The 27,691-nt window shown below is 46.2% G+C and overlaps 1 protein-coding gene across 1 annotated transcript; it reads left to right on the forward strand.

Moving 5' to 3' along the window:
- The first annotated feature begins 20 nt into the window (after window positions 1-20).
- Window positions 21-24,253, forward strand: mmp14a (matrix metallopeptidase 14a (membrane-inserted)). Its single transcript, XM_056299983.1, has 10 exons — window positions 21-546; window positions 14,136-14,284; window positions 14,703-14,825; window positions 15,183-15,490; window positions 17,033-17,194; window positions 18,664-18,803; window positions 19,535-19,673; window positions 20,054-20,204; window positions 21,445-21,560; window positions 22,044-24,253. The coding sequence occupies exons 1-10, from the start codon at window positions 448-450 to the stop codon at window positions 22,361-22,363; spliced, it is 1,707 nt and encodes a 568-aa protein (XP_056155958.1). The 5' UTR covers window positions 21-447; the 3' UTR covers window positions 22,364-24,253.
- Window positions 24,254-27,691: the final 3,438 nt, after the last annotated feature.

Genomic DNA, 27,691 nt, shown 5'->3' on the forward strand with positions numbered 1-27,691 from the left:
CCCCTCTCAAGTTTGTTCGACCACGTCCACAAGTGAAAGATTGTGCGCTATCAACACCGACTTAAAAGACCGGACAAAGGAAGTATATTAAAAAAAAATTAAAAACCCCACAACTATGAGGCTTTAAGATCGGAGCATTCGTCTCGCGCTCGTCTCACGTGTATTTTTTGAGATTCTTCTCCTGTGGCCCGAGCGTCTCGTTTCCGTGTCTCGCGAGGAGTTTGGTGCGGAGAGAGACGGGCCCCGCGCGTAAAAGTGTCCATGTGGAAAGCTGCAGTCGGTGACCTGACTGCGCTCTGACGGGACGGCGCCGGTTTCTGTTTGCCTTTTGCCTTTCGCTCGCCTGTCGCCGGGACGTTGGGAAGGTCCGCAGAAACGCTTTTTGCTGAGCTTTTTTGACCTGGCAGGGGGGGGAGGGAGGAATTTTTGTTGTTGCAGATTTGAAGAATGGTGCCCCGGTTTGGGAATGTGGTCCAGCTCCTCACGCTGGCGTGTGCTCTGTACTTTGGGGTCTCCTCTACAACGGCGAACGTACTGAAATCGGAGGTAAGTGTCGATGAAACGGGGGGGAGGGGGGGACCCGGGGGGGGGACCCCTACCATTTCTCATTAAAACAATGCATGTCACTTCCTAAGCCATGTGTGTTATTACCGAGGTATCACATACACCCCCACATGCATGGGAATGAGGATATGCTGAGATTCTCAAGAACTCGGAGGGGGGCTTTACAGCCTGTATGTGCATTCTGGTGACTTCTCTGTGCTGAGAGATGGAAAAGAACATCTTAGTCAAAAAAACTTTGTATTCGGAGATGAAGCTGCAGCCAACAGGGGGGGGGGTGTCCTGATGCTAAACTTTGTGGCTTTAGGAGGAGGAAGACAGAGTGGGGACCCCGGCCAGGGGCCATGCAAAGTTGTGAAAGCTCAGCTGATCTGCTTTGTTCTGAGGAAAAAATGAGGGGTGGTGGTGATGTGTGTGTGTGTGTGTGTATGGGGGGTGGGGGGTTAATGGTTTTCATCTGCCTGTGTAAAGACTGCATAGTCAGTAGACTCGGGGGGAGGTGGGAGGAAAAGTGGCCTGCATGGCAAACTGGACATGATGGGATGAAGGGCCCTGTCTGGGAGACTTTGCCAAAGGCAAAGGCTTTGAAACTCTTGACCAGAAGAAGTTAAAGAGCAGTTCATCCCTTTTCCTAAACAACACTAGTGCCCATGTGGCCCTGGTAATGACGAGGTGCACCCAGGGCACCGCCGGTCTCGGCCCGTCTTCCATTTGCTCTGCGGGTATTCTTGATACTCCTCTCCTTCTAGTCTACCTTGTTGACAACAGCCGCGATAGCCAGCAGTCGTGGCTGCAGTGGAGACCTGATGGGTGTTGGGTGTGAATGCACACTTTTTGGGCATCAGTCCCGGGGCGCATCCGGCCACGCTGTAGCGACGTTGTCCTCCAGATAATACGCTACTTGCAGACTGGCAGGAAGCTCCACTAATAGTCAAACTGTGTCAGTTGACTATTAGTGGCTATTGGTGACTATCCCGTGTCACGAAACAACCCCGGGGAACTGATTCATAGAAAAGGAAAGACCTCGACTTCCACAATGGGGAGAAAAGGACAAGGTTGCCCAAGTTTTAAATACGTATATATATATACGTAATATGTTTCCAAAGAAATCTAGGTCTGCAGTTCTCGGTAGACAGAATGCTTGAGGGAACGAAGGAGGACCTTAGTCACTGACCACAAACAGCTGGCATGTGAGTAAGGCCAGACATGGTCAATCACTCAGAACCCAGAGAGAGAGAGAGAGAGAGAGAGCGAGAGAGAGAGAGAGAGAGAGAGAGACAGCCAGAGAAAGAGAGAGCGAGAGAGTCAAAAAGGCCACAGGCGGCTGGCTCCTGAGGGACTGAGTAGCAGAGTGATGAATGGCTGTAAACAAAGCACAAAAAAAAAAAAAACACTATTTACAGTGTTGAATAGAGGCTGTAAAACTACGGCACAACATCTGTAAAACCACCAGTAACATATAAACAGTCTTTCACGGCACTTTACCACAGAAGGGCCGTTTATATATCAGCGCCGAGCTCTGGAGTTTGACAAACGCCCCTACATAATGCACATTCAACAGTAAGTCGTGGGCCTATACGACCGGGTCGCCGCTTATACAGTCACAGATACTCGAAACCGTAAGCACCGTAACCCGTCCTCAGACGCCGCTAGCCCCCACGCAGAACAAAGGAGATTACGGCTAATTCTGGGTTCTGGATTACATCACCTGGATGCTGGAGTTTCAACCTACGACCAAATCGAAAGATCTGTCTGCATGTGGGGAAGGGTAGTCTACACCGGGGGAAGCAGCGGAGACACTTACAGAGAGAGTGTGTAGTATATATGTGACACAAATGTGTAGTGAGTGGGGTTAAGGCCCTCCACCGTCAGGGCCAAGAGACCGAGTCCATCCTGAGGAATGAAGACGCAGAACCCCAGACCAGAGGAACTGAGAGTTGAAGGAGTTTTGCGGTTGCTCAACTCCAGAAGAGAACCGTCTGACTTCATCTTGACACACTAAACCCACTTCGGTCCGTGCCGAGTGTGAGCCCCACCGGCGGTGGGCGAGGATTTTACCCGATGCGTCGGAAACCAAAGCTCTTACGCTCTTGTCTGTACGCTCTCAGACATCTGTTTTGTTTCACATTTTTTGCCTCGTCTAACTTTTTTTTTCCCCCCCCCTTTTTTTTTTTCTAGATAAAAACGCCTGGTTGGACTTTGTAAGCACAGGAAGTGGTTAGCAAAAAAAAAAAACAAGTGTGCCTACCACAAAATCTCGCCATATCTAGCTTAAATACATAAATGTATAATGTTCCGCCTTTGCAGCCGGGCGATAACGGGCAGGCATATGTGGGGCCCCCCGCATCATGGGATCACAGAGGAGGGTCACAGGTGGGGTCAAAACCCGTACGGGCTCAGTTCTCTGTACCTCCACTCGGACGTGGCATCAAAGAGTGTTGAAACCCCCTCCCTCTTGTGTGCCGCTGCTTCGTGTTCCTGGCAGTCATTGGCTGTCACCCTACAAGTCAGAGTAAGAATGCAGATCACCCTTAATGGGAAACTGATGCATGTGGTATGCTTATCTTTACTGCTAAGACCTGAAATGGGCCACCTTTGTGTAATGGCGGGCATCAAAGAGGGAGACTTTCCACTTTCCAGTCTGAACACACAGTCTGATGCATCGTCCTGAATTACTGGCCCCGTTGGATGCAGACCGTATATCCTCAGCACTACATTATGAACCCTTTTTTTTTGGGGGGGGGGTCCCCCTCTTTTTCTCCCCCAATTGTATCTGGCCAACTACCCCCGGTCGCTGCTCCACCCCCTCTGCCGATCCGGGGAGGGCTGCAGACTACCGCCTGCCTCCTCCCATACATGTGGAGTCACCAGCCGCTTCTTTTCACCTGGCAGTGAGGAGTTTCGCCAGGGGGACGTAGCGCATGGGAGGATCACGCTATTCCCCCCCCCAGTTCCCCCTCCCCCCTGAACAGGTGCCCTGACCGACCAGAGGAGGCGCTAGTGCAGCGACCAGGACACATACCCACATCCGGCTTCCCACCTGCAGACGCGGCCGATTGTGTCTGTAGGGACGCCCCACCAAGCCGGAGGCAACACGGGGATTCGAACTGGTGATCCCCATGTTGGTAGGCAACATAATAGACCCCTATGCTACCCGGATGCCCCCTCCCTTTTTTTTTTTTTTGGTTACAGGTTGTCAACAGCCCAATGGGATTCAACTCGAGATATCCCTCAGATGTCAAACAGTCAACTCCATAAGGATTTGAACAGCAATATATTTGGGGTTTTTTTGGGGGGGGGGGATTATGCACGGGTTATTTCGATTGTGGACTCACACAATGTAGTAGGTGAATGTGCACTAGTACCACGTTCAGTCATATTTTGCAAACCGTTTTGTTGGTAGTTCCTTTTTCCAGGAGGACCAAAACTATTTATACGGACTATGAATTGATTCAATTAAGTATACGCCTGAGTATGTTGTAAAAAACAACAACAACAACTCTGCAAAGGCCCCAAGAAAGTCCACATCTCACAAACCTTACCAAAGTCTTCCTCAGTTATCGTGAGGGTTCATACATGCTAACATCTAGAAAATGTATGGTCCCTCTAGTTTTGGTGGACTGGCTTGTGTGTGTGTATATATATATACACATATATATATATATATATATATATATATATATATATATATATATATATGTATATAATCAGTGGCTTTCAAAAAATGTTGATAAAATAAAAACTACAGTGCCTTGAAAATACTTTTTAGTCGATGCGAACAGTTTATTAATTATATTCTGAAATATCGCTAAATTGATGTTTGACGTCGACGTGCCTGACCTGATCATTAGGAGGCCACGACTGAAGCCTGAAAAGGGGAATACTGCGTTGAGGAACAATGAGCGAGTGAGGAACGTTGTTCCTCAATGTATAATGCTATGTTCCTTAATACTGGTAGTGAGAATTTATTGCTTATTTCAATGCACAAAATATTTGATGGGACCCGGGCCAAAATGCATCTCCACGGGTGGGTCGCTGCAGGGAAAAGTTCGGGAACCAACAACCCCCACCCGATGTATACCATAAGAAACCCAAACAAGGCACAGCTGTGTACAGATGTGTATTCAAATTCTATGTCCAAGTCACCGGCAGGAGCCTTTAGTCATACGAATCAGTGCCCAGCTGTAGATCCCAAAGGCAGTACACCGTCTGCTAACCTGACAATACAGTATGATATTGGCAGGTTAGCAGCACACATTCTGTTGTTAGACCTGTCTGAAGCTGTGGATATGAATAATAGTCTCAAAACTGCCCGGTGTGAAGGCTAACTGGGTCAGAGACGCCGAGAAATGAAGGCAATGTGAGATTCAGTCACTCATGACCAGAATTCTCAGTTTTTTCCGTTGGCACGAACCGAGAGGAACAACTGACTCAGTCTCTCTCAAATTTAAATTCAGCCATATTTCTACACCCCCCCCTCCCCATCCAACCACCACCACCAGCCCTTCTTTTGCCCCACTCATCCTTCTTACGCCCTCACTTCTCTTTCTCCCCCCTTTTCACAGTTGCTCTACACTTTATATCCTTTTAAAGTGCTTTGTTCTCCTTCTCCGCTCTGCATCATCTAGCCCCTTTTCCCTCCCCTAATTCTCTCATTACTGCTAAGCTTTTTGAAAGAGGAGAGGCAGGAAAAAGGTCCCACTAATTTCTCTGGTAAAAGAAAACCAGATTCACTATAAAAACCTGCACAGTTTTCCAGCAGGCGGTTTGAAACTGACATGTCGGCTCCCCAGTATCTCGCCTCCTGGCAGCGTTGCTAGATATGGTCTTGCAAAATACTGTGGAATGCCACTTTAACGCACACACACACACACACGCACACACACACACAGACACACACACACACACGCACACACCTACCTACACCACCAACTGAGTAAATGGCTAAATATGTGTGTTGCAAATTCAATTAAAATGAAACCCCGCACTGTGCCTGTACAGACAGGCCTTATCCAGATTCTTCACCTCTGTCATGTAAACAGAAACGCAAACAACTTCATGTACAGGACGATAAGTAAGCCATTTGTCAGTGGTATCTTACACCGAAACTCGTTAGCTAGGATGGACAGATACGCGCTTTGTCAAAGCAGACATACATGTTTATGACCACACAACCTCCATGACAGTGTGCCCTCCTTTGGAAATACCATCACCCTTTTTCTTCTTACCACCAACTGCAACAGGAAATCAGCGGTTGGCTTTTTTTTTTCCTCTTTTTAATAACATAGCCGGAAAACAAACTCTCAGCGCGTTCCCGTCACTCTTGTCAGAATGTGACTGATGTTACTGGAATTAAAGACAACACAGAAATGTCATGTGACGGCTAATTGGGACATGGCATCCATGTTTCCCAACATCTCGTCCTACAGCCGTCACTGACCACCCCTCGGGGGTAAATGGGTGATTTTCAGGATGCAAAACAAAGCAGGTGATCTTCAGATTCGGGTGGTGTCCGGAGGCTTTGTTTCTGGTCTCTCTGGTGTAATGTAAACTGATGTCACCATTTGTAAATGATGGAGATTGCGTGGGGGGGGGGGGACCGCAGTGCAGTACGTGGGGGGAAATGTATTTTCATTCTTGTTATTTCTTTTACACCTACTTATCACTGTGTTGTACAACTCTACAAAATTCGGTTTACTTTTGCATTAATATGAATAATTTTTTTTCTCTTTCTGAAAAATACAAGCATTTGTTTAGCTACGTCACCCGGCAATAGTAGATGCACGCTAACAGAAACGTCCAATGATGAACGAGTTCTACCTAACTGAAACTAGCCAATAGCACATCGACATTCACATTCTAATGAAAATCCCCGGTTATTATTGGCTGTCAATCAAATCAATCTCCCTCCGCTCCCTAAATCCCACCTAATATTTACATTTCATGTGAGTTTGCGATGAGCTAAAGGCCATTTCATTAGACCTTTAAACAGGTTAGCGGGGTCTCACCTTTAAAGTTTAAGTTCACTTTTTTTTTTTACCCGAACCTCATTAAATCCTCATTGTGCATTATCCATAATCATGTGGACAAAAACTTCACCAATCGCTTCAGTAGTTACAAATTTCAATATTAAACTGCTTGTAATAAAGCGGGCTATCCACTAGTGGCCAGTAGAGGGTCTGTGAAGGCAGATGCTGGGGTAGAGAAGAAGATGCAGCAGCGGCGTATATCACAAGGATTATGTTGAGTACAAAATAAAGTACCAAAACCCCGGACCACCTTAGTCGACTTATATCGGTACTTTATTTTGTACTCCACATAACCCCTGCGAACATCTTCACTTTGCTTCATCTCTTACCGATACGCTACTGCGGCATCTTCTTCTCTACCCCAGCATCTGCCTCCATCGACTCTCTATTGGCCACTAGTGGATAGCCCGCTTTACTACACGCTAAAGCTTCTCGCCGGGCGGGCTTCGCTATAATCCAACAGAGGCGTCGTTGAACCCTTCAAAAACGGTATCTCCGTTTCGGAAACGAGAAGCTCCGTTCACTCATGCGCCATTAAAAAAAAATAGTAGCAAACCATGCTTTCTATGTCGAGTTAAAACGACTTTTTATTTTGCACTTCCACAAATAGGTTTTTCTTGCCGTATCCGTGACGGGCTTTGGAAGCACATGTGCTGCAGGACCGCCGGCCTTCAGGATGTCTTTCTCTCACAACCGTGGGAGTCCAGTGTGGAAATGAAAATGGATTTTGACTCTTGAAAACATGTTCTGCACACACACACACACGTTTCGCCTGTTCGAAATGACGCCCGACAGTGTTTCAGTGAGGTGAACCTGTACTTAACCGTTGCGTCGTCCACCTGCCCATATCCACACGCATGTCCTCCCCGAGGTGACCCCCAAGCCATCGGATTCACGCCGCGGCGTCCACGTGTCTCTGTGTTACGCCATTGGCTGACGCGTCACACCGCACTCTGCGCAGACGTGGGAGTCTGTTGACAAAAAACAGCGTCCAGCCGCACGGGTCGGGCCAGAACCTTTGACCACACATGGCTGCGCAACAACCAAGTCAGCTAAAACCCCCGAGTCCAACAATACCGGCCATGTACAAGTCATAATAAATAGAAGCATTGACTGTGGCAGCAGGGAGTTCCAAGCAAGAGGTGCATGTTGGGATATCTGGCGTCCCAGCGGGGGCGGGTGAGTGGGCGGCTGGATGGAGGTAGGGGGACAGAGGATGCAGTCCAAGAGTGGAGGAGCAAAGCGGAGGTCTCGACAGCATGGAGGTGGTGGTGGTGGGGGGGGGGGGTTGTAGAGTGTTTTTATAGAGCCAGACACGTCACCGCAATGGAGCCACAGCGCACACTAGCTGCAGTCAGCGGAGAGAGAGGGAGAGAGAGAAGAGAGGGAGAGAGAGAGAGAGAGAGAGAGAGAGAGAGAGAGAGAGAGAGAGAGAGAGAGAGAGAGAGAGAGAGAGAGAGAGAGAGAGAGAGAGAGAGAGAGAGAGAGAGAGAGAGAGAGAGAGAGAGAGAGAGAGAGAGAGACGATTGCACAAAAACGGCAAAGGAGGCTAAAGTAAAGTCACACAGATGGGTGTATGGTAAAATTTCGGGGATGAATTAAGTGAAGGTATGATGAGTGAATGTTGTCCAAAGAGAGGATCCAAAAGAGAAGGTAATGGGGATGGAGACTGGGGGCAGCGTGCAGTAATGGGCTACCTCTCTGCAGCCCATAAATGAAGCTTGTTCTCCACTTTCTCTACTTCACCCTGCCCGTGACTACAGTGGCTGTCTGTGGCTGTGTGTGGTAATATATAACCAGGTATTACTGCCCCAGGTAGGACATCTACCCCTCCTCTCCCTCTTTCCGACACTCCTCTTTCCTCGGGGAAGGTTACTGAAAAAGTGGACTGGAGGTTGATGAAAAAACAACTAATGGTGGAACGAGAGAGAGAGAGGGAGATGTCTGAGGTTTAGAGGGTCAGAAAGAAGGAATTCTGGGTAATTCCTCTGACTTAATTTGTGGTAAGGATGGAGACACATGCTGACACGCTTGGGGTAGGCTCCAGTTCGTACATACGCACATGTTCACATATGGAAAAACACAAACCAAGTCTGTTTTTTCCTACCTTGTGTTCAGATAGAAAAGACAGTGCGCTAAAGCAAATGGTTGTGCCCAAATACCCAGACCACGGCTGTGCTATATAGTACCCCTTTTTGGTATCCCGCATTAAAGGCACGCACGCAAAAAATGGAAATTTACTTTCTCTTACCTTAGCTCATTTCCCCTGTCATATAATGCACCTTTTCAACACTTAAAAAGGGAATGTGGGAAAAAAGGGGGGGAATCACAATTTATGTATCAAAATACTTATTTTACATCAAACTCTAATCTCTCTGACTTCCAAAAATAGCCAAATTTGTGTGATTGCGTCAGCAAGTCCGAGCAGGCGGGCGAACATTCCAACCAATAATATCAGGGTACATTTTGCCCCGTCCAATCAAATCACATCCCTCCCTGCGTTTTGCCACGCCCCGATATTCTAATTTACTTGGAAACGCGTCGCGTAACAGAAACACGATTTGCCCTGAATGCCGTTTTACGTTGTATTTAAAATGGATGTAGTATGGATGTAGGTATAGTATACTTAGAATGTAGGATTTAAACTATCTTCACCATAAAATCTCAACGCGGATTTACTCGACACCGTCCCAGCAGAAAATGGTGTCTTTGTGTGGTTACCATGGAGATGTAGGTTGCGTGAGCCGTAGCCACTTGCCTTCACTTCTGCTGGTTGACTGAGGATAACGCAATCGATTTACGATGCATACTTAACACGTTTTAATGGATGGCAAGTACTAAACAGTATGTCGTACGGTTACTGTGCAGTATATTGTAGTGGTTATGGGGCTACATAATTCCCCTTATTGAGCTAGTAGGAACGTTAGTTTACAGCTGCTGTTTCCTCGGTTCCGGTTTACAATGACACACTTCCGCGGCGCGGGTTTTTTGTTGTTGTGGTAATGGCGGAAGGAATAAATGGTTTCACGTTGCGTAGCCGAAAGAGAAAGTTGTCACGACTCCTGCTTGAGCTCCTCTACAATATCCTCTTAGTATGCAGGGCTGAGTATTAGCAAGACTTTGGTGATACGATTTGTTTCATGATACAAATGTCACGATCCAATGCAAAAAAACACTAATATATTGCAACATTTTGTCAAAAATGTAATAAAAAAAAACGTACCTCAATATACGTTATAATCGGAGTAATCGGAGCCATCGCTAGCATGGCCCGCCTGCTGATGGTGTGGGTCAGCCCTGTTGCCACCTAGTGGTCAGAGATTGAACTACACAGTGAAGTGGCACTCCTCACCTCACCTCACCTAGGTCGTCTGTCAGGACGCCCCTAGGTGAGGTGACTAGACAGGGAAGCAGCACTCCTGCCATGTGTGTAATCTTTAAGAATTTGACATTCGATTCAATATTGTGATAAATAGCATTGCGATGTTCGCTAGCGTCGATATTTTCTTGCACACCCTATTAATACGTAGTACATAGGAGGGTATTGGAACACAGCCAACGTCCTCCTGCTTTGTCTCATGCCAGGGGTAAAATCAGGGGTAAATACGAGCTCTAATTTGAGATTCTGGAGGAATTCGGATGACATGAGAGCCATTTGGGGTGAAACTGGGCTGTCCTGACATGGGGAGAGCGATGTGACGGAGAGGGGCGCTAGCGTTGCCCATCGAGGAACCTGAATGATGTTAAAAATATTCCCTTTTCCGCTCTTTGACCACCAGCTGTCTTTGGCTGGGGATAGACGAGACAGAGTTATGGGTCAGTGTGACTGGAATGACATCAGTGTTATGAGATTCAGCGTTTTATTTGGCCTTTTCCTCCTCACCCGGCTCTCCTTACAACCCCACAACAAAGTCAGAGTTTCCTTTTAATGTGTCTCGCATAATTGAGGGACCGCGCAGAGCGGCGGGGTTTGCTTTTGAAGTGTTCATAAACCCCATTTTGTTACTTTGGTGTTTCGGAAAAGAACAGTTTTAGCATGGATTTTTACTTCAGATGTTAAGGCGCATTCGGCCTCACTTTCTCTCTGTTTTCCTGTTTGTTTTGTGCTGTTGCAACAGAGTGTGTGTGTGTGTGTGGGGGGGGGCTCTCATAAGGGAGGGTTTATATGTTCCTGAGAATGATGCTGCTTTGGTTCAAAGTCAACTTGGCATTGGTTTAGCAAACACTGAACACTAAGCTTCCTCAGCCACGTGCACGGCTGTATGTGTGCATGCACACAGGCATACATGCACTTACTCACATAAACACACACACATATACACACACACACACACACACCCTTTCCACCATACACCCGAGCATAGACATGCACACACACACACACACACGGGATGCACTGTCAGTCGACAGTCACGCATCCTTGCATTCATACTCTGACAGTCACAGGATCAATTCCTTCTTTTTGTTGACTCGCCCGCACCATAAAGCCATTAACTCAGATGCTTTCAGTTCACTCTGCTGTTGTTACTGGCACGCCTCCGCGTGGGAGGCCTGAGTGGAAACTCGAGACAGAAAGAAGTGGAAAATAACTACAGTAAAAGCCATAATAAATGCCTGGTTCCACATAATGGCTCAACAATAACAGTAGCTTGTCAGTGATGAAATGCCATCGGAATCAAGCCTACATACCTCAGATCAGAATACCACCACATGACCATCACATCATTCTGTCTTGCGGGGCGGCCATCGTTGGTTTTTATGCTGAACAGCGAAGCATTACTTAGATGGGAAGGGGTGTATATCGAGCCGCTGTAGAGACATATTTGGCTGGAAATAAAGCAGAATCATTCGGTGACTCCAATAGGAAGAGGATCCGATGAATAAAGTGTTGGTGCAAGCGCTCGTTAGCCTGCATTCCTTCAAGTAGCATGACTTTTTTTGTGTGTCACGTATCAAATTTTAATTGGAAGGGTGGATGTCTCATATTGGACACAACCCAATTAGATACAATATAAGTTCAAAGTATATACACACACACACATATATATATGTATATATGTATATATATATATGATCTGTTGTGTTGTGATGTCATTTGTCTGTGTAAGTATTATTTCAGAATTGCTCCCTTAAAATACTGTATTATTACTGCAGAAATGTGGTTATCAGAACTTGTTTTGGACCGGAGGTTGTTTGGCGGGAGGAAGTAGTCAGAAACCTGGGACATACTGAATTGTCCATGCCTGGGCTGGACATGAATGTCCTGCACAGGACAGTGTGCAGCTGCTATAACTGAGCCCATTCAATCAGTCCTTCTTTTTATTATTATTATTATTATTATTAAACTGTTTTTATTTACGTAGGAAGTCACCGAGCTCAAACGCTCTTCAGCGAGACCTTAAAAAATCAAAATATAAACGTTTCAGACAAACAACAAAAATGCTGCGCTGCGAGCTTAAATAAATAAGAATTAAGTCCATGAACTAGTGAGGCTGTGCGGCGTCGCTAAGAAACAGTCACAGCGAACCTGAACTTTGACCCCTACCGATGCATTTCTCACTACAGCCGTGGACGGGAGTACGTCTTCGCAACAAAGTCGAGCACATGGAGGAAATCGAACCGGGCGAAGTTATGGCCAGAAATGATTCTGACCTTTTCTTGACCTTGACTAAGTTACACCCCAAAATGTAACTTAGTCAGGAGTTAGGTCAGCAGTGAAGCATTGCCCACCTTTCCTGTTTGACCTTAAAGTCACTGACATGAAGACAGACAGACAGACAGACGGATGGACAGATAGACAGATAGATAGATAGATAGATAGATAGATAGATAGATAGATAGATAGATAGATAGATAGATAGATAGATAGATAGATAGATAGATAAATAGATAGATAGATAGATAGACAGACAGACAGACAGACAGACAGACAGATAGACAGATAGACAGATAGATAGATAGATAGATAGATAGATAGATAGATAGATAGATAGATAGATAGATAACAAGGTTCTACGGCACTGTTCCCCCCTCAAACAAGCCCCTGGCATAGTGAAAATACTCTTGGAAAAATGAGCCCAGGTCCAAAACACGATTCAGGTCCAACAGTGTTCTGATAAAAATGTTTTTCGGCAGAACTTGTACACCACCCCAGCTATTGAGAGCGATGTGGGGAGACTGTTATTGGTTGTATATGTAACCTCTGACCTCTGATACCCCGCGTGTCATGTAGTCATGAGCCAGCAGTGGGGCGGATCTGAATTATTTGGAATTCACTTCACAAGAGTCATGTGTTACCAACTGGCTTCATCCACCACTACCAAGTAATCACATCATAGTAGTACTACTGTATATAAAGTACTAGTATATTTACTACAAAATAATCATATCATAGTAGTACTACTGTGTATAAAGTAGTCATATATTTACTACAAAGTAATCATATCAGTCGTACTACTGTAGTAGTTGTAGTCAATTTGCGCACCATATCATAGTAGTACTACTGTGTATAAAGTACCAGTAGTATTTTTACAACAAAGTCATCACATCTTAGTAGTATTACTGTATATAAAGTAGTAGTAGTATATTTACTACAACGTAATCACATCAAAGTAATACTACTGTATATAAAGTACTAGTAGTATATTTGCTACAAAGTAATCACATCATATTACTACTGTATATAAAGTACTAGTAGTATATTTGCTGCAAAGTAATCACATCAAAGTAATACTACTGTATATAAAGTACTAGTAGTATATTTGCTACAAAGTAATCACATCATATTACTACTGTATATAAAGTACTTTTAGTATATTTGCTACAAAGTAATCACATCATAGTAGTAATACTGTATATAAAGGAGTAGTAGTAAATTTGCTACAAAGTAATCACATCATAGTAGTACTACTGTATATAAAGTACTAGTAGTATATTTGCTACAAAGTAATCACATCATAGTAGTAATACTGTATATAAAGGAGTAGTAGTAAATTTACCACATAGTAATCACAGCAGTCATCTCGATCACATCCGAGAGTGCGTGGCATGCTGAGCTCATTTGGTGTGTGTTGGCTCATGTATAGGCAGTGAATAGGATAACCAAAGTAAAGTAGGTTTACATGGACACATGTCAGTATAACAGACATATCACCATCATAACACCATCACATGTCAAGCGCGGGTAGGAGGAGACCAGTGATAATGAGGTTTAAGTAAAGGTACGAGAGCATAGCCAGCCCCTGTTGATATTAGCCACAAAGTGCCACTCCAGATTTAAGGATTGAGGTCATTTAGGCCTGGAAGAGGGAAAAAATTAAGCCCTTCCTGGTGGGAAGTAAAAGAGTCAGTAGCTCTGATGGTGACCGGGACTTTGGGACCTAGCAGTCTGCTCATCTTACATGCGGCCTCCTCGCTTGTTAATCAACCCACTGTCTAAATGGCTGTGTCTTCTGCCAGCTCTTTCTTACACAGGTCCACTACGGGTATGAGTAAAGTTGTTACAATCTCTCTCTCTCTCTCTCTCTCTCTCTCTCTCTCTCTCAGAGGTGGCTGCAGCAGTATGGATACCTTCCCCCGGGGGACGTCAGGGCGCAGGCGATCCGCTCGCCAAAGTCCGTGGCCACCGCGATAGCCGCCATGCAGAGGTTCTACGGCCTGACTGTGACCGGCTCCATCGACACCAACACAATAGAGTAAGCCCCAGTCGCCGTGAACCTACTGAGAGTCAGACACCCAAACGCAAAGCCGCCTAGACTCCAACCATTAGTATAAGGAGTGGTTATAGTACGGTAGAAACGCATTGGGTAAAACTGAATACCAGTGACAGTGATGATGATGATGATGATGATGATGATGATGATACGGTAATAATAACCATCATTATACAACGTTAATCTTTAGATTTTTATAGTATTTGTCAATGCACAGTTACAAAATTAAATCAAAATTATTTTAAAAAATTTGCATATTGGACCATCAGTTGTATCATTATCAGGAAGTAGTAGTAGTGACGTGGGATGAACGCCGTCTCGCTGGACACTACAACCTGTTTTTTTCCCCCGAGACAAGCTGCTGTATATAACTGAGCCATATACCCTCTGCTGTCGACAGGGCCATGAGCCGCCCGCGGTGCGGCGTCCCGGACAAGTTTGGCCCCGAGCTAAAAAGCAACCTGCGAAGGAAGCGGTACGCCATCCAAGGACTCAAATGGGACAAGACCGAGGTGACCTTCAGGTCAGAGGACACGCCAGATACACTAGTCACTCACCATTACGGATGAAAGGCCTTTTAATCCGGAAACCTGAGGCGTCCCACCTCTGGATTTTATTGTGTTGACGAAATACCTTTGCACATGTGGAAAAAAAATGCCCTCTTTTTTATGTCAATAAAAAAGAATCAAAAGTAAATAATGAAACGTGCAAGAGGGTGAGAATGGACATATGCACGGTTATATAGATGGGATCGGTCGCTGGAAGTTGTGGGAAGGGTCAGTGGGCCATTTAAAACAGGGGGGAAAAAAATCCACTTAACTGCAATTCTGAGTCTGTTTCCCACTGACCTGACGTGCGGTTTCTCTTTCCTCCACCCAAGCATACAGAACTACACCCCTAAGGTCGGGGAGCACGCCACGTACGAGGCCATCCGGAAAGCCTTTAAGGTGTGGGAGCGGGAGATACCGCTGACCTTCAGAGAAATCCCCTACAGCCACATCCGGGGCAAGGTGGACAAGTTCGCAGACATCATGCTTTCCTTCGCCGAGGGTTTCCATGGCGACAGCACGCCGTTTGACGGCGAGGGCGGCTTCCTGGCCCACGCTTACTTCCCCGGCCACGGCATTGGTGGCGACACGCACTTTGACCTCGCCGAGCCCTGGACCACCGGGAATGTCGACCAAGGAGGTAAGAGGAGCGATGCGGGACGGATAGGAATGAGGAGTGATGGGAGTGTGATGGGGGGGTGAATGGTTGGGGTTAGAGCAGATGAGTGGAGTTACAAGCTGGGCATATTGGCGGTTCTCAATCAGGTCCTCAGGTGCCACCAGTACCACTGGTTCTCTCTTCTGCCAGGTTGTTAATTACATTCACCTGTTGCTCCAGTTAGTCCATCCTTCTAATAAGTGAAGCTGTGTCAGAAAGGTTCAAGGGGCGTCCAGGTGGCGTAGGGGTCTATTCCGTTGTCTACCAACACGGGGATCGCCGGTTCGAATCCCCGTGTTACCTCCGGTTTGGTCAGGCATCCCTACAGACTCAATTGGCCGTGTCTGCGGGTGGGAAGCCAGATGTGGGTATGTGTCCTGGTCACTGCACTAGCGCCTCCTCTGGCCGGTCGGGGGCGCCTGTTCAGGGGGGAGGGGGAACTGGGGGGAATAGCGTGATCCTCCCACGCGCTGGCGAAACTCCTCACTGTCAGGTGACAAGAAGCGGCTGGCAACTCCACATGTATCGGAGGATTTATGTGGTAGTCCGCAGCCCTCCTGGGATCAGCAGAGGGGGTGGAGCAGCGACCGGGACGGCTCGGCAGAGTGGGGTAACTGGCCGGTTAGAACTGCAGAGAAAATAGGGGGGGGGGGGGAATAAAATAAATGTTCATACTACATACTAACAGTATACCAGTTTTAACATGTGTGGCGTTAGCATGCAAATTTAGCACGTGAAAGGTCCGTGCATGTAAACGACATATACAAAAATATTAAATACGGAGGCTCATGGTCAGTAAACCGTCCAAAACCGTCCCATAATGCTTTGCACCTTTGTCATTTCCAAACCTAAAGGGCGGATAACGAAGTGGGAGGAGCATTCGCAAATGTACCTCTTAACAATTCCATGAAAAAATGTGTTTTTAACGTAGTGCGTGATACCCTTGAAGACGTGTACCCGTCCCCATGTGTGCTTATAGGCCACAATGCACACAAATATCAAGCTCTTCTGGTGTTACAAGGGGTAATTTCTGCTCGGATGTGAGTCTGCAAAGTGTACCTTATGTAGTACACGGTGCACACTGCGCTCTACATACTGAATAGTGTGCGCCAACAATACGCCGCATACTAACAAAATGGACCTGGAGTGCAGACCTGGATCACCAGGTGACTGTAGTGAATTTGCTGGTAGAATAGAAAGTCAGCAGCACGGGTGGGGCCTGAGGACCTGATTGAGAACCACGGCTTTATGCTATGGGAAGCAGACATGTCTTGAGTGCTTGAAACCAGTGATTGCACTAATCATACTGTTCCCTACAGGATGTGTCTAGACTACGTTTACTCATCTGTTGACGCTGTCTGTGTCGGCGACCCACAATCCTTTCTTCGCCTTTGGCCGTGTGCGAAAATGTCTCGGGCGCGTTCTCTCCGTTTATTTTGATTCGTTGGGCATTACTGGCAATACTTCCTCCAGCCGCTGGCCAACACAAGCTTCAATATATCATTTATGCGACTCTCTCCCCAGGTAACGATGTGTTTTTGGTGGCTGTCCACGAGCTGGGTCACGCCCTGGGACTCGAGCACTCCAACAACCCCTCCGCCATCATGGCTCCTTTCTACCAGTGGATGGACACCGAAAACTTTCAGCTCCCAGACGACGACCGCAGAGGCATCCAGGCAATCTATGGTGGGGGATTATCCCAGTTTCTTTAAAGCTGAAATCTGTGACTTCCCCCAGTCTCCCCCCCCCCCCCGCCCCCCCGTCTGGGAGTGAGAACTACAAAAAGAGAGAGTTAGAGAGGAAGGGAGAGGGGAAGAGAGAGAGAAAGAGCAAGTGGCCACAATTTGTTTTTCTTTAGTCATCAGGAACACTTTGTCATTTCACTTCATGCACTTGCATACATGAATCCATCCATCCATCCATTATCCAAGCCGCTTATCCTACATACAGACATACTTGCATACATGAAATGAAAGGAAATACTGCTTCCCCAGCCCACAGCAGTGCAACACAAAGGCAAAATCACATACATAAAAACTACAGGAACACACACATATATATCCAAACTAAACACACATATATTCAAACTAAACACTCATATATCCAAACTAAACACACATATATTCAAACTAAACACTCATATATCCAAACTAAACACACATATATTCAAACTAAACACTCATATGTCCAAACTAAGAACACATATATTCAAACTAAACACTCATATATCCAAACTAAGAACACATATATTCAAACTAAACACTCATATATCCAAACTAGAACACATATATTCAAACTAAACACTCATATATCCAAACTAAACACTCATATATCCAAACTAAGAACACATATATTCAAACTAAACACTCATATATCCAAACTAAGAACACATATATTCAAACTAAACACTCATATATCCAAACTAGAACACATATATTCAAACTAAGAACACATATATCCAAACTAAACACTCATATATCCAAACTAAGAACACATATATTCAAACTAAACACTCATATATCCAAACTAGAACACATATATTCAAACTAAGAACACATATATCCAAACTAAACACTCATATATCCAAACTAGAACACATATATTCAAACTAAGAACACATATATCCAAACTAAACACTCATATATCCAAACTAAGAACACATATATTCAAACTAAACACTCATATATCCAAACTAAGAACACATATATCCAAACTAAGAACACATATATCCAAACTAAGTATATATACACACACACACACACACACATATATATATATATATATATATATATATATATATACAATCTAAGAACACATACCCAAACTAAGCAACAAAAAAAAATAATCACTGTCCTGGGAACGAACGCCAGCCAGGATGACTGTCGGAGCTGCCGGTCTGCATGGGCTAGCAGTTAGCTTAGCCTGCCCCGCTCCCGCGTGTTGTCAGGCCGCCCTCAGTGTTCCCTCTTCGGCGGCAGCTCCGGGCAGGGCCGTGGTCCCTGGGCCCACCTGACAATATACTGCACTGTTGTCACTGCCAAACACAACTGATGCTGACAAACACACACACTGGCATCGTCAAGTTCAATATGTGTGTTCTAGTTTTTATTGTTAACGAAACTTTTCTCACCGTCCTCCCCGGATCTCTCCAACAGGAACCAAGTCCGGGGCACCTCCTCCTCCACCGCGGCCCACCCAGCCCTCCAACCCTGACAGGCCTGACCACGGTCCAGACATCTGCGAGGGACATTTTGACACAATCGCCGTCCTCAGAGGGGAAATGTTTGTATTCAAGGTACGTTCTTATGTCAATCAATCAATCAATCAATTAATCAATCAATCAATCAAAACTTTATTCCTATCCGGGAGGGAATTTTGGTCGTGTGTGTGTGTGTATCTGTCCGCCAACCCCTGTCTTTATTTTCATAATAAAACGAAGCTGGGTAAACCGTTAACGCCGCGGTGGAGGAGGAGGAGGAGGTGCCCCGGACTTGGTTCCTCTGCCGATCCGGGGAGGGCTGAAGACTACCACACGTCTCCTCTGATACATGTGGAGTCACCAGCCGCTTCTTTTCACCTGACAGCGAGGAGTTTCACCAGGGGGACGTTGCACGTGGGAGGATCACACTATTCCCCCCCCCCCCCCACAGTTCAAACCAGAATTCCTCCCTATCAAGGATGTGCAAATTCTCATCCTTGAAAGAGTAGCCACTGGCCTGTAGATGGGTGTAGACTGTAGATGGGTGTAGACTGTAGATGGGTGTAGACTGTAGATGGGTGTAGACTGTGGAGTCCTGGCCTGGCGTGTTAGCTCTCCTGTGTTGTGACATCCTCTCGGCCAGCATCTGTTCAGATTTCCCCGATGTACAAATCACGGCATGGTTGCCATACCAGATTCCCAAAATCATGAAGTGATTCAACTTTCCGGGATTTCCTTACCTGGATTGCTGAGCATCAAGTCCGGTAAATGTGTCGTTAAAGTGCAGTCATGGCACAATCAGCATCTCTACACGTGTGTGTTTGCAGGATAAGTGGTTGTGGCGTGTGCGTAACAACAAGGTTCTGTCGGGATACCCAATGCCCATCGGGCATTTCTGGAGAGGCCTGCCCGCCAATATCAACGCCGCCTACGAGAGGGATGATGGGAAATTCGTCTTCTTCAAAGGTAGGTTGAGATTAAAGGGAAACCAGACTGGCAGCGTGACTGCTGGCGCAAGATCTGAGTCATGGACTCCTCCTAAACGTGCGTTCTTGGTTTATCTTAAACCCCTAACTGCAACCGTCTTTCCATCCAAGTCGTTTGTTGTTTGGAAGGAAAAAGGCTTGGAGGAAATGGCAAATAGCTAACAAAACCCCCCAAAATTCGTATGCAAGTTTCTATGCCTGCTGGAGGTGCATGAACGTTTTATTTCATGTAAAAATATCCTCTCTCTCTGTCTCTATCACCACCTCCGTTGTTCTCCTCCTTTCCTCGTCCGATTTCTGACCTTTAACCTCTCTCCCCCCGCTGCCTTCCACCCATCCATCATCCGGTCCTCTCTCCAGGCGACAGGTATTGGGTTTTCGCCGAGTCCAACATGGAGAAGGACTCTCCTAAGAGCCTGAGAGACCTTGGAACTGGTTTACCCCGAGACAAGATGGACGCTGCTCTCTTCTACACCCCGACAGGACAGACGTACTTCTTCAGAGGAAACAAGTGAGTCCGTTTCTGTGTGGTCCACCTCATTCCTCCCTGAACTTGTTTATGTCATTCCATAAGTGTCCTGGGACGCTGACCTGATTTGAGGACTTGGGCTTCCTGTTCCACATGCACCAAGTCTCAAGTGCTTAATCCACCACGTGAATTGTTGGTGGAGCGCTGAGTCAGTGTCATCTGAGAATTGATCGCATATCTTTTTCTTTTTTTTTTAACATTTCTTCACTGAATTTTCCAAGGTCACAGTAAAACATATTCAAGAGTTCAATCTTTATAGGACATCATTTCCAGGACTTTTCAGGGACGTTTTCTGTGACTTTTGGTTTGATATGAATGACAGCCGCTGCATACACAAGGTGTGAAAAATATCAGACCTCGGCTAAAAAAAAAACGTTAAAAACAGACCATAAAAATATGATTTTCTAACCTAACTTGGTCATTTTCCATGACCTCAATAGTATTTCCAGGACATCCGAACAATTTTAGCATTTTCCAGGTGTTTTCCATGCCTGGAAAACGAAATTTCCCGGTTTTTCATGTTTTCCCGGTTTGCAGTCACTCGGCCTCCAATCAGGAGGGTTTTACGCCTGGAACAACAGGTGGATGTGTTGAACCACCTGGTAGACTAGAGAACCAGTAAGGACCGGTGGTACCTGAGGACCTCAATCACTGGTCTGATGTGTTCCTCGTATACTTTGTCATGTACTCCCTCCGGTTTGAAGGCTGCACTGTGTCGCCGCTGTTTATTTCCAGCATCGGAAACAAAGCGAGACGCAGATGAGACATGTTACGTTCCTGGAAACCCAGGGAGTCTGTATACAGATGGCTGACTGATAATTGAACGTTTGCATTCCCTTAACAATGTGCACAGATGCACATTCCTCCTTTCGCCCAAACAAAGCCCGTCTGTGGTTTGCACTGCAGGTGACAGTACATTTTCCCCGGCCTGTTCCGACCTGCCGTGTACTTTCCACCTTGATCTAACACGGAATATGCCACAATGTATAAATACGGGCAGCGTTGGCCTCTCGCAAATCACCCTGATCTGCTTCATTACGCCTGATGCTAATCTGTGAGTCACCGCTACGGCGCCAGCTTTTCAGGAGTGAATACCTTTTCTCACTTATCCCCCCCCCCCCCCAAAAAAAGAACAATTCTGCTTATTCTCTTTTGTTTACTTGTTGTTGTTGGGGTTTTTTTGCACAATATCACGGCTCAAGTGTTGTGTTGATATTTACAGGTACTACCGTTTCAACGAGCAGACTCGGACGGTGGACAGAGATTACCCCAAGCCCATCAGCATGTGGAACGGAGCGCCTGACAACATCAAAGCCGCCATCATGAGTGAGGACGGATGTAAGTCCTCCCCTCCGTATGACCGATCTTGCAGATATCTGTGTCTCGCATGGCGTCCACAAAATAAGTACATATCTGACAGCTCGGGGACGAGTTCTGACAGGCCCGCTTTCAGGGCACAAATCACCTGATTTGGTCCCACTTGCAAGCTCTTGTCTTCCTCGTCACCGTGCTTGTGTACTTACACCTCTCTGAAAAACTACTTCAGCACACATTTCACTCCCGTCAGCTTAAGATGCGTACTTTAGTCAACTTTGAGTACACTTAGAAGTATTCTTATATCAAATAAAAGAGTGGGCCAATACGAGTTTATCCCAAAGTGATGTAATAGTATATACTTATAAGTACTTTTTAGTTCCCTCAAATGTAGTGTTACCTTTTATACTTATGTATACTTTTGATTTCTTTTTTCACAAAGGGTTACCCTAACAATTAAGATAGAAGAAAATTACTTAATCAACATCTCCTCTGTCTTTTCCTCAGCTTATACTTACTTCTACAAAGCCAACAAGTACTGGAAGTTCAACAACCAGTACATGAAGGTGGAGTCCGGCTACCCCAAGTCCGTCCTCAGCGAGTGGATGGGCTGTGAGGGGGAGGAGCCAAAGAAGGGGCGGGAAGAGGAGGTGATTATCATCGAGGTGGACGAATCAGAGGGCGGGGCGGGGCCGGCGGCCGTGGTCATCCCTCTGCTCTTATTGGTGCTGGTGGTGCTCACGCTGGGGGCGCTGTTGTTTTTCCGGAAGTACGGCACACCCCGACGCCTCCTCTACTGCCAGAGATCCCTGCTGGACAAGGTGTAAAAGAAAGGAAAAGAAAGGGGGGAAAAAGAGTGACAGGTGACTGACAGACTACCGCAGAGAGACGGAAAGAGGGAGAAAGAGCACCGGATGAAGAAAGACTGGGAAGGGGGGAAGAACGAGAGAGAGAGAGAGAGAGAGAAAGGGAATGCCAGTGTAAAAACAGAGGACGTGGGGTTGGAAAGGGTGGGGGTGTTGACGCGTCAGGGTTTAGGTGGTTTGTATGCACCACAATAAAGAGAAAGAGAGAAAGGGACTAAAAGCCAAATCAGGAAATGTGTATTTGTATGTTAGCTTTTTACATGTACCGCTCTGCGATTACGAACAGACCCAAGAAACTCACACACCAGGAAAGGGAACCGGACGGAGAGAGAGAGAGAGAGGGTTCTTCTTCATCATCAGCTTCATCGAATTTACACCCTTCGGTTTCAAAGGTCCTCCTCCCCGTCCTCCCCCTCTCTTCCCTACCGGATGTTTGGGGGGGGGGAAACCATCCTTCCTCTTGACTTTAAAACTTGACGACTCCAGCTTCCACAGCTGTCTGATTCATATTTTCATCCCTGTCGACTTTCGTTTTGAATTCTACGTCTCACTTTCTGGGTTGGGGGGGGGGTTTCTTCTTCTTTTTTTTTTTTTGGCTCGGAAATTCATTGTGTCATGATCATGAGCGGTTGCCACCAAAATACCCTTATTCTGATATAAATTGCTGTAAAAAAAACTCCGTTGTTACATTACAAGTGTAAACTACTAACTACTAAGACACGTTAGCGTCATATCGAATCCCCCACCGGGCGACAAAAATAACCGTTACTACGAAATCCGCGTGTTTCGGTGATGAACCTTCTGCTTTTCTTTTGTACTTTTGAAATTCATTCACGTAATATCCCCTCCTCCTGTCGACCACTATAGTAGGATTTTTTTTTTTGTACCCCGCCACCTTCAAAAATACCTAAGCCTTCCCTCCGGCCGCTGCTTGGTCAGCGGACATAAATGGAGACTTGGTGCCATTTTACTCGGAACGGATGTCAGATGGCAGTTGAACGCGAAGATAATGGCGCGCCTTTTATGCAAAGTAGCGGCGCGGGCCACGTCACAACTCAAAACACGGATGGAGGTTATATGCGCCCAGGAGCCTGTGAACGGTTGTTTTTTTTTTTTTTATTATTATTCCGACCGGAACATAAAGTCAAACTGTGTAAGTCAACGTTCATCCCGCTATTTTCACCCCCTCGTCGCTAAAACGCCTCGTGAAGATGGGCACATTCCGTATCAAACCGTAGTCTCGTATCCAGACATGCTTCCCACCGCCGCATCTATGTGCAGTTATATACGTGTCTTAAGTCGCTTGTGGCGCGAGCAGCCGGACGGAGAGAGAGAAGGGACCAAAAAAACAAAAAAAAGAGGAGGATGACGGTGTTCCCGCGTGGCGGTCCGTCCATCTCCGACAAACGGTCCACGTGTTGGATTAAAGGGGTACAGTTTCAAACGACAACAACAAAAAATAATAATAATTCGTGGTCCAATTGTTCTGTTTATGACTATTATCATTGCTATGGATAGTTATTGTCGTTATAACTATGGTTATTGTTATTATTGTTGTGGTAAAGTTATAGGGACATTTTGTTTGTGTTGCTGTACATTGTCATTTGGAGTCCTGCTGGACAGAGGCGTAACGTGACAATGATGGAAGAGCCCCTCCCCAGTTTACATTCAGTGTGTGGTGAATGTGTTCTGTACAACAGGGGGGGGGGGTCGTGTGCTTTTTTTGGGGGGGGGCCTGTTATATTCGAAAACACCATTTTCCCCCCCATTGGTTGGCGCAGAATGACAAACAATGCTATTTATGAACTTAAGACTCTGATGGTGCTCAGTCTTTTTTTTTCTTTTTTCTTTTTTTTTACACAAATGGAATTGAATCAATTTTGCTAATAACAATGATAATGGTAATGATATTTATAATGATAATGATATCAATCAAAAGAAAATGAGATTTTTTTTCTCCTCTTTTGAACTTTGTATTTCATTAGATAAGATGGAATAAAAGTATTTTCTACAATCTTGTCACGCATTCGCTCCGTTGTCTTCATTGTTGAACGCACTCTGCAGCCTCAGGTGAACACAGCTTTTAATTTTCCATTTCTTTCCAGAAAAAAAAATACTACCAAAGATGAAATGTTAATCGAAGGCTTCATTGACAAGCCATTGTTACCAGAGAGTAAACGCTGGTATGATTTGCAGCAACCTGGTGTACATTGCAGGGGCCAAACTCCGCATGGCCGGCACCTCGGCGGAGGATCTCCCGTAGCACGTCATATCCGGTTTGGCCTAAGCGTTGAGAGGGACAGCCAAAAAAACGAAACACAAATTTCCCAGGACTGAATCAACACAGACACTCACATTTGTGTCTCTGCCAACCCAGACTCACTGACAAAGAACTGTTCTGGAGAACACACACACATATAATATTTATATATGCTACATATGTTTGTCTTCAGGAGACATGTCCACATAGCGAATCCCATTCTGCCAAATGCATATGATGCATTTCAACATAATGCATGAGGACGTAGTTGAGGACATCCACTCGGATCACTCACTTTAACAGTGCTGGATTAGAGAGGGTGAGGTTCGGGTATAAGGTTAGAAATGCGTGTGCTCAGGGATTAGATGGAGATGGTGCCAACTTTCTTTATTTACCGCCACAATGTGTACGTTGCATCGTAGCCTGGTGACCGACCAGTTTCCAGTCGTGCTCCTCTGTAGTTCTTTTTGGACGGAGGTCCACAAATGCTACATGTGTCTAGGTGGAGTTGCTGTTTTGGACACGGCCCCAGCGGTCCTGTGCCCGGGAACGGGTCGGAAAGAATGAGGGAATTGGTCACGTTTCCAGCTGAGCTCTGTTAACTACATCTGGACTCCTTGAAACATCTGAGCTCTCCGGGCTGACCCAGCTGGAGCCTCTGAGTCTGACAGTGTGTGTTTATGTGTGCGGCAGAGAGAGAGGGGGGGGGGAGTCTGTGTGAGTAACTTGGGGAGGGGGAGAGAGGGAAACAAAAGGTGAAATGGGTAATAAAACTGAGGTTGTTGGAAGGGAATTTTTCCCCTCCTCTTTGCGTTGGTCTCCGGCTGAAAGTCTATTTCACTTTGCAATCTCTCCTCCCTCCTCTCCCATTTCCTCACCCGCTGCAAAATTCTTCTTTTTATGAGGCTTCGGATGAGCCACTCCTCCTCTCGCCACAAGTATCTCCGGTCTGTTTTCCCTTCTGTCTCTCTCTCTCTCTCTCTCTCTCTCTCTCTCTCTCTCTCTCTCTCTCTCTCTCTCTCTCTAGTCTTTCCTCTCCCCAACTCAACACCCTTTATTTAACTCTTTCAAACATCTTCTCGTTTTAATGGCAGACAACACAACGTTAAGGCCGGTATACACTGTGTGACTCGGGCCATCCCAGACGACAGATGACTAAACGTGGCGACATCTTTGGTCGTGGCTCCAAAACGGCGGTCCTACGCCGCACAGTGAGGCAGGTTCAAAGACGGCCGTTCTTGCGGTTTTGCGACCGAAGATAACCCGGCACAAAAGTCTGGCAGTGTGATTGACGTGACTGACGTCTCACAGTGTGACTGCCGCTACGACCTACGTCTACTGACCAACCAACGGAAACGCGGCAGGAAATGACGCACTAATCAACGCGACGCAGAATCTAAGCTGGCGCTAAACACAAACAATCAGACTGTTAGCGTCTGTGACCCAAATACGATGGATTAAAAAAAACGAGCTTTTTTTTTCCTTCTCCTTTTTTTTCCCGTCTTCTGTGGGAATTTTTTTTCTTCCAAACTCGTGAATGCGGCGACTATTGAAAGGAGTCGATTCCTGCTCGGCGTCGCGTCGCTCTTACCAGCGGCGCAGATTGATTACGCGCGCTGAGGCGGCACGCGCGCTAATGACGTATTTATGGACTTGCGCGGTAGCCTTCGATTCAGTAGGCGTTATCGTCCGTACCGCGCACGGTGGGGCTTGCAGTAAACTTATAGGACTGCTAGACTCCCACAGTGTGTAGGAGGCTTAAGTCGAACAGGTTGAAGACCCTTTTGGTTCGAAAGCAAAGCAGCTGGCCTTACTAAGGTGTCCTTGGGCAAGGCACGTTGCTCTCACCTTCCCCTGTGGCGGAGGGGAATGACGTGAGAATGTCACCCCTGAGGATCAGACCCAGTATCTCCATAATTAGAGAGACTTCAATTAGCTTAGCTAGATGATATCAAGTGTGTGTGTGTGTGTGTGTGTGTGTGTGTGAGTGTGTGTGTGTGTGTGTGTTCTGTCTCTATGTTGCAATACTGAGAGATTTTCAATGCATTTATCACCTGTTGTCTTACACACACACACCCACACACACACACGCCTAAGCAGTGGTTGTGTTAAGCTTGTAATTGGAAGTAGGTCTAGTGTCGACTGCACAGTTTCAACTGAGTATGTAACGTTACAAATTATTTACATCAACACTTAACACTGACGTTGTGAAACAGGCGCTTTTGCGGTGCTCTTGCTTTGGCAGCGGCTCAACAGAGCTAAAGTTAGCTTGTCTGAATCATGCTATTTTGCTAACCGCCAAGCCGGAAAAGGAAGCTGACGCGTCAGAAACACTTGAGAACTTTTGTCAGAGTACAGATCTGTTTGAGCAGGCTAAAGGTGACGGAGAACGTCATACTTGTGTAACCTATTTTTCTGGACTTAGCCGGTTAGTGATTTTAAGTTCCTGTTATAAGCTGTTGCCACAGTATAGGCCTTGGGCTCTTATTTTGAAGGCTGAAGAGAGAGCGGAAGTGCTGTACGCAGTGTCGTTGCTGTGGAGTTCTGCTGGGGGAAGAACCCAAATAAAGTGGTCCTCGTGTGAAAGTGGAACCTCCGTATTTGTTATTTTATAGTTTCATACCGTATATGCGACATCTACAGACCCTCGGTTACACTGGTGGCAGCGGTGGGATCCGGAAGTGTGCAGATCCTCAGAAGTCTCTTCGGAGCGCGGGAATAACAAAGCGCGAGGGCGCGCTTCCGGGGAGGGTGACGACTGTAAACTACTAATAAGACACGTTAGCCCCTAGCTAACGGGTCTGACCCTTAGTGATGTCGCCTTGTGGTGCAGTACACCCGTATCGAATCCCGCACAGGGCAAGAAAATAACCGGTTACACTTGCATCTCCGTCGATGGTGTTTCTGTGAAATCCTACCTCGAATGAATCTGCATGGACGATACCAAGTGATAGAATACGGGGGAACAGACTAAGAGGTGCAAGATAAAAATATATTCTTACCAATGATGACTATGGTTTAGGGTCCCC

The sequence above is a fragment of the Lampris incognitus genome, chromosome 20, assembly GCF_029633865.1.
Source record: "Lampris incognitus isolate fLamInc1 chromosome 20, fLamInc1.hap2, whole genome shotgun sequence".
Taxonomy (NCBI): Eukaryota; Metazoa; Chordata; class Actinopteri; order Lampriformes; family Lampridae; genus Lampris; species Lampris incognitus.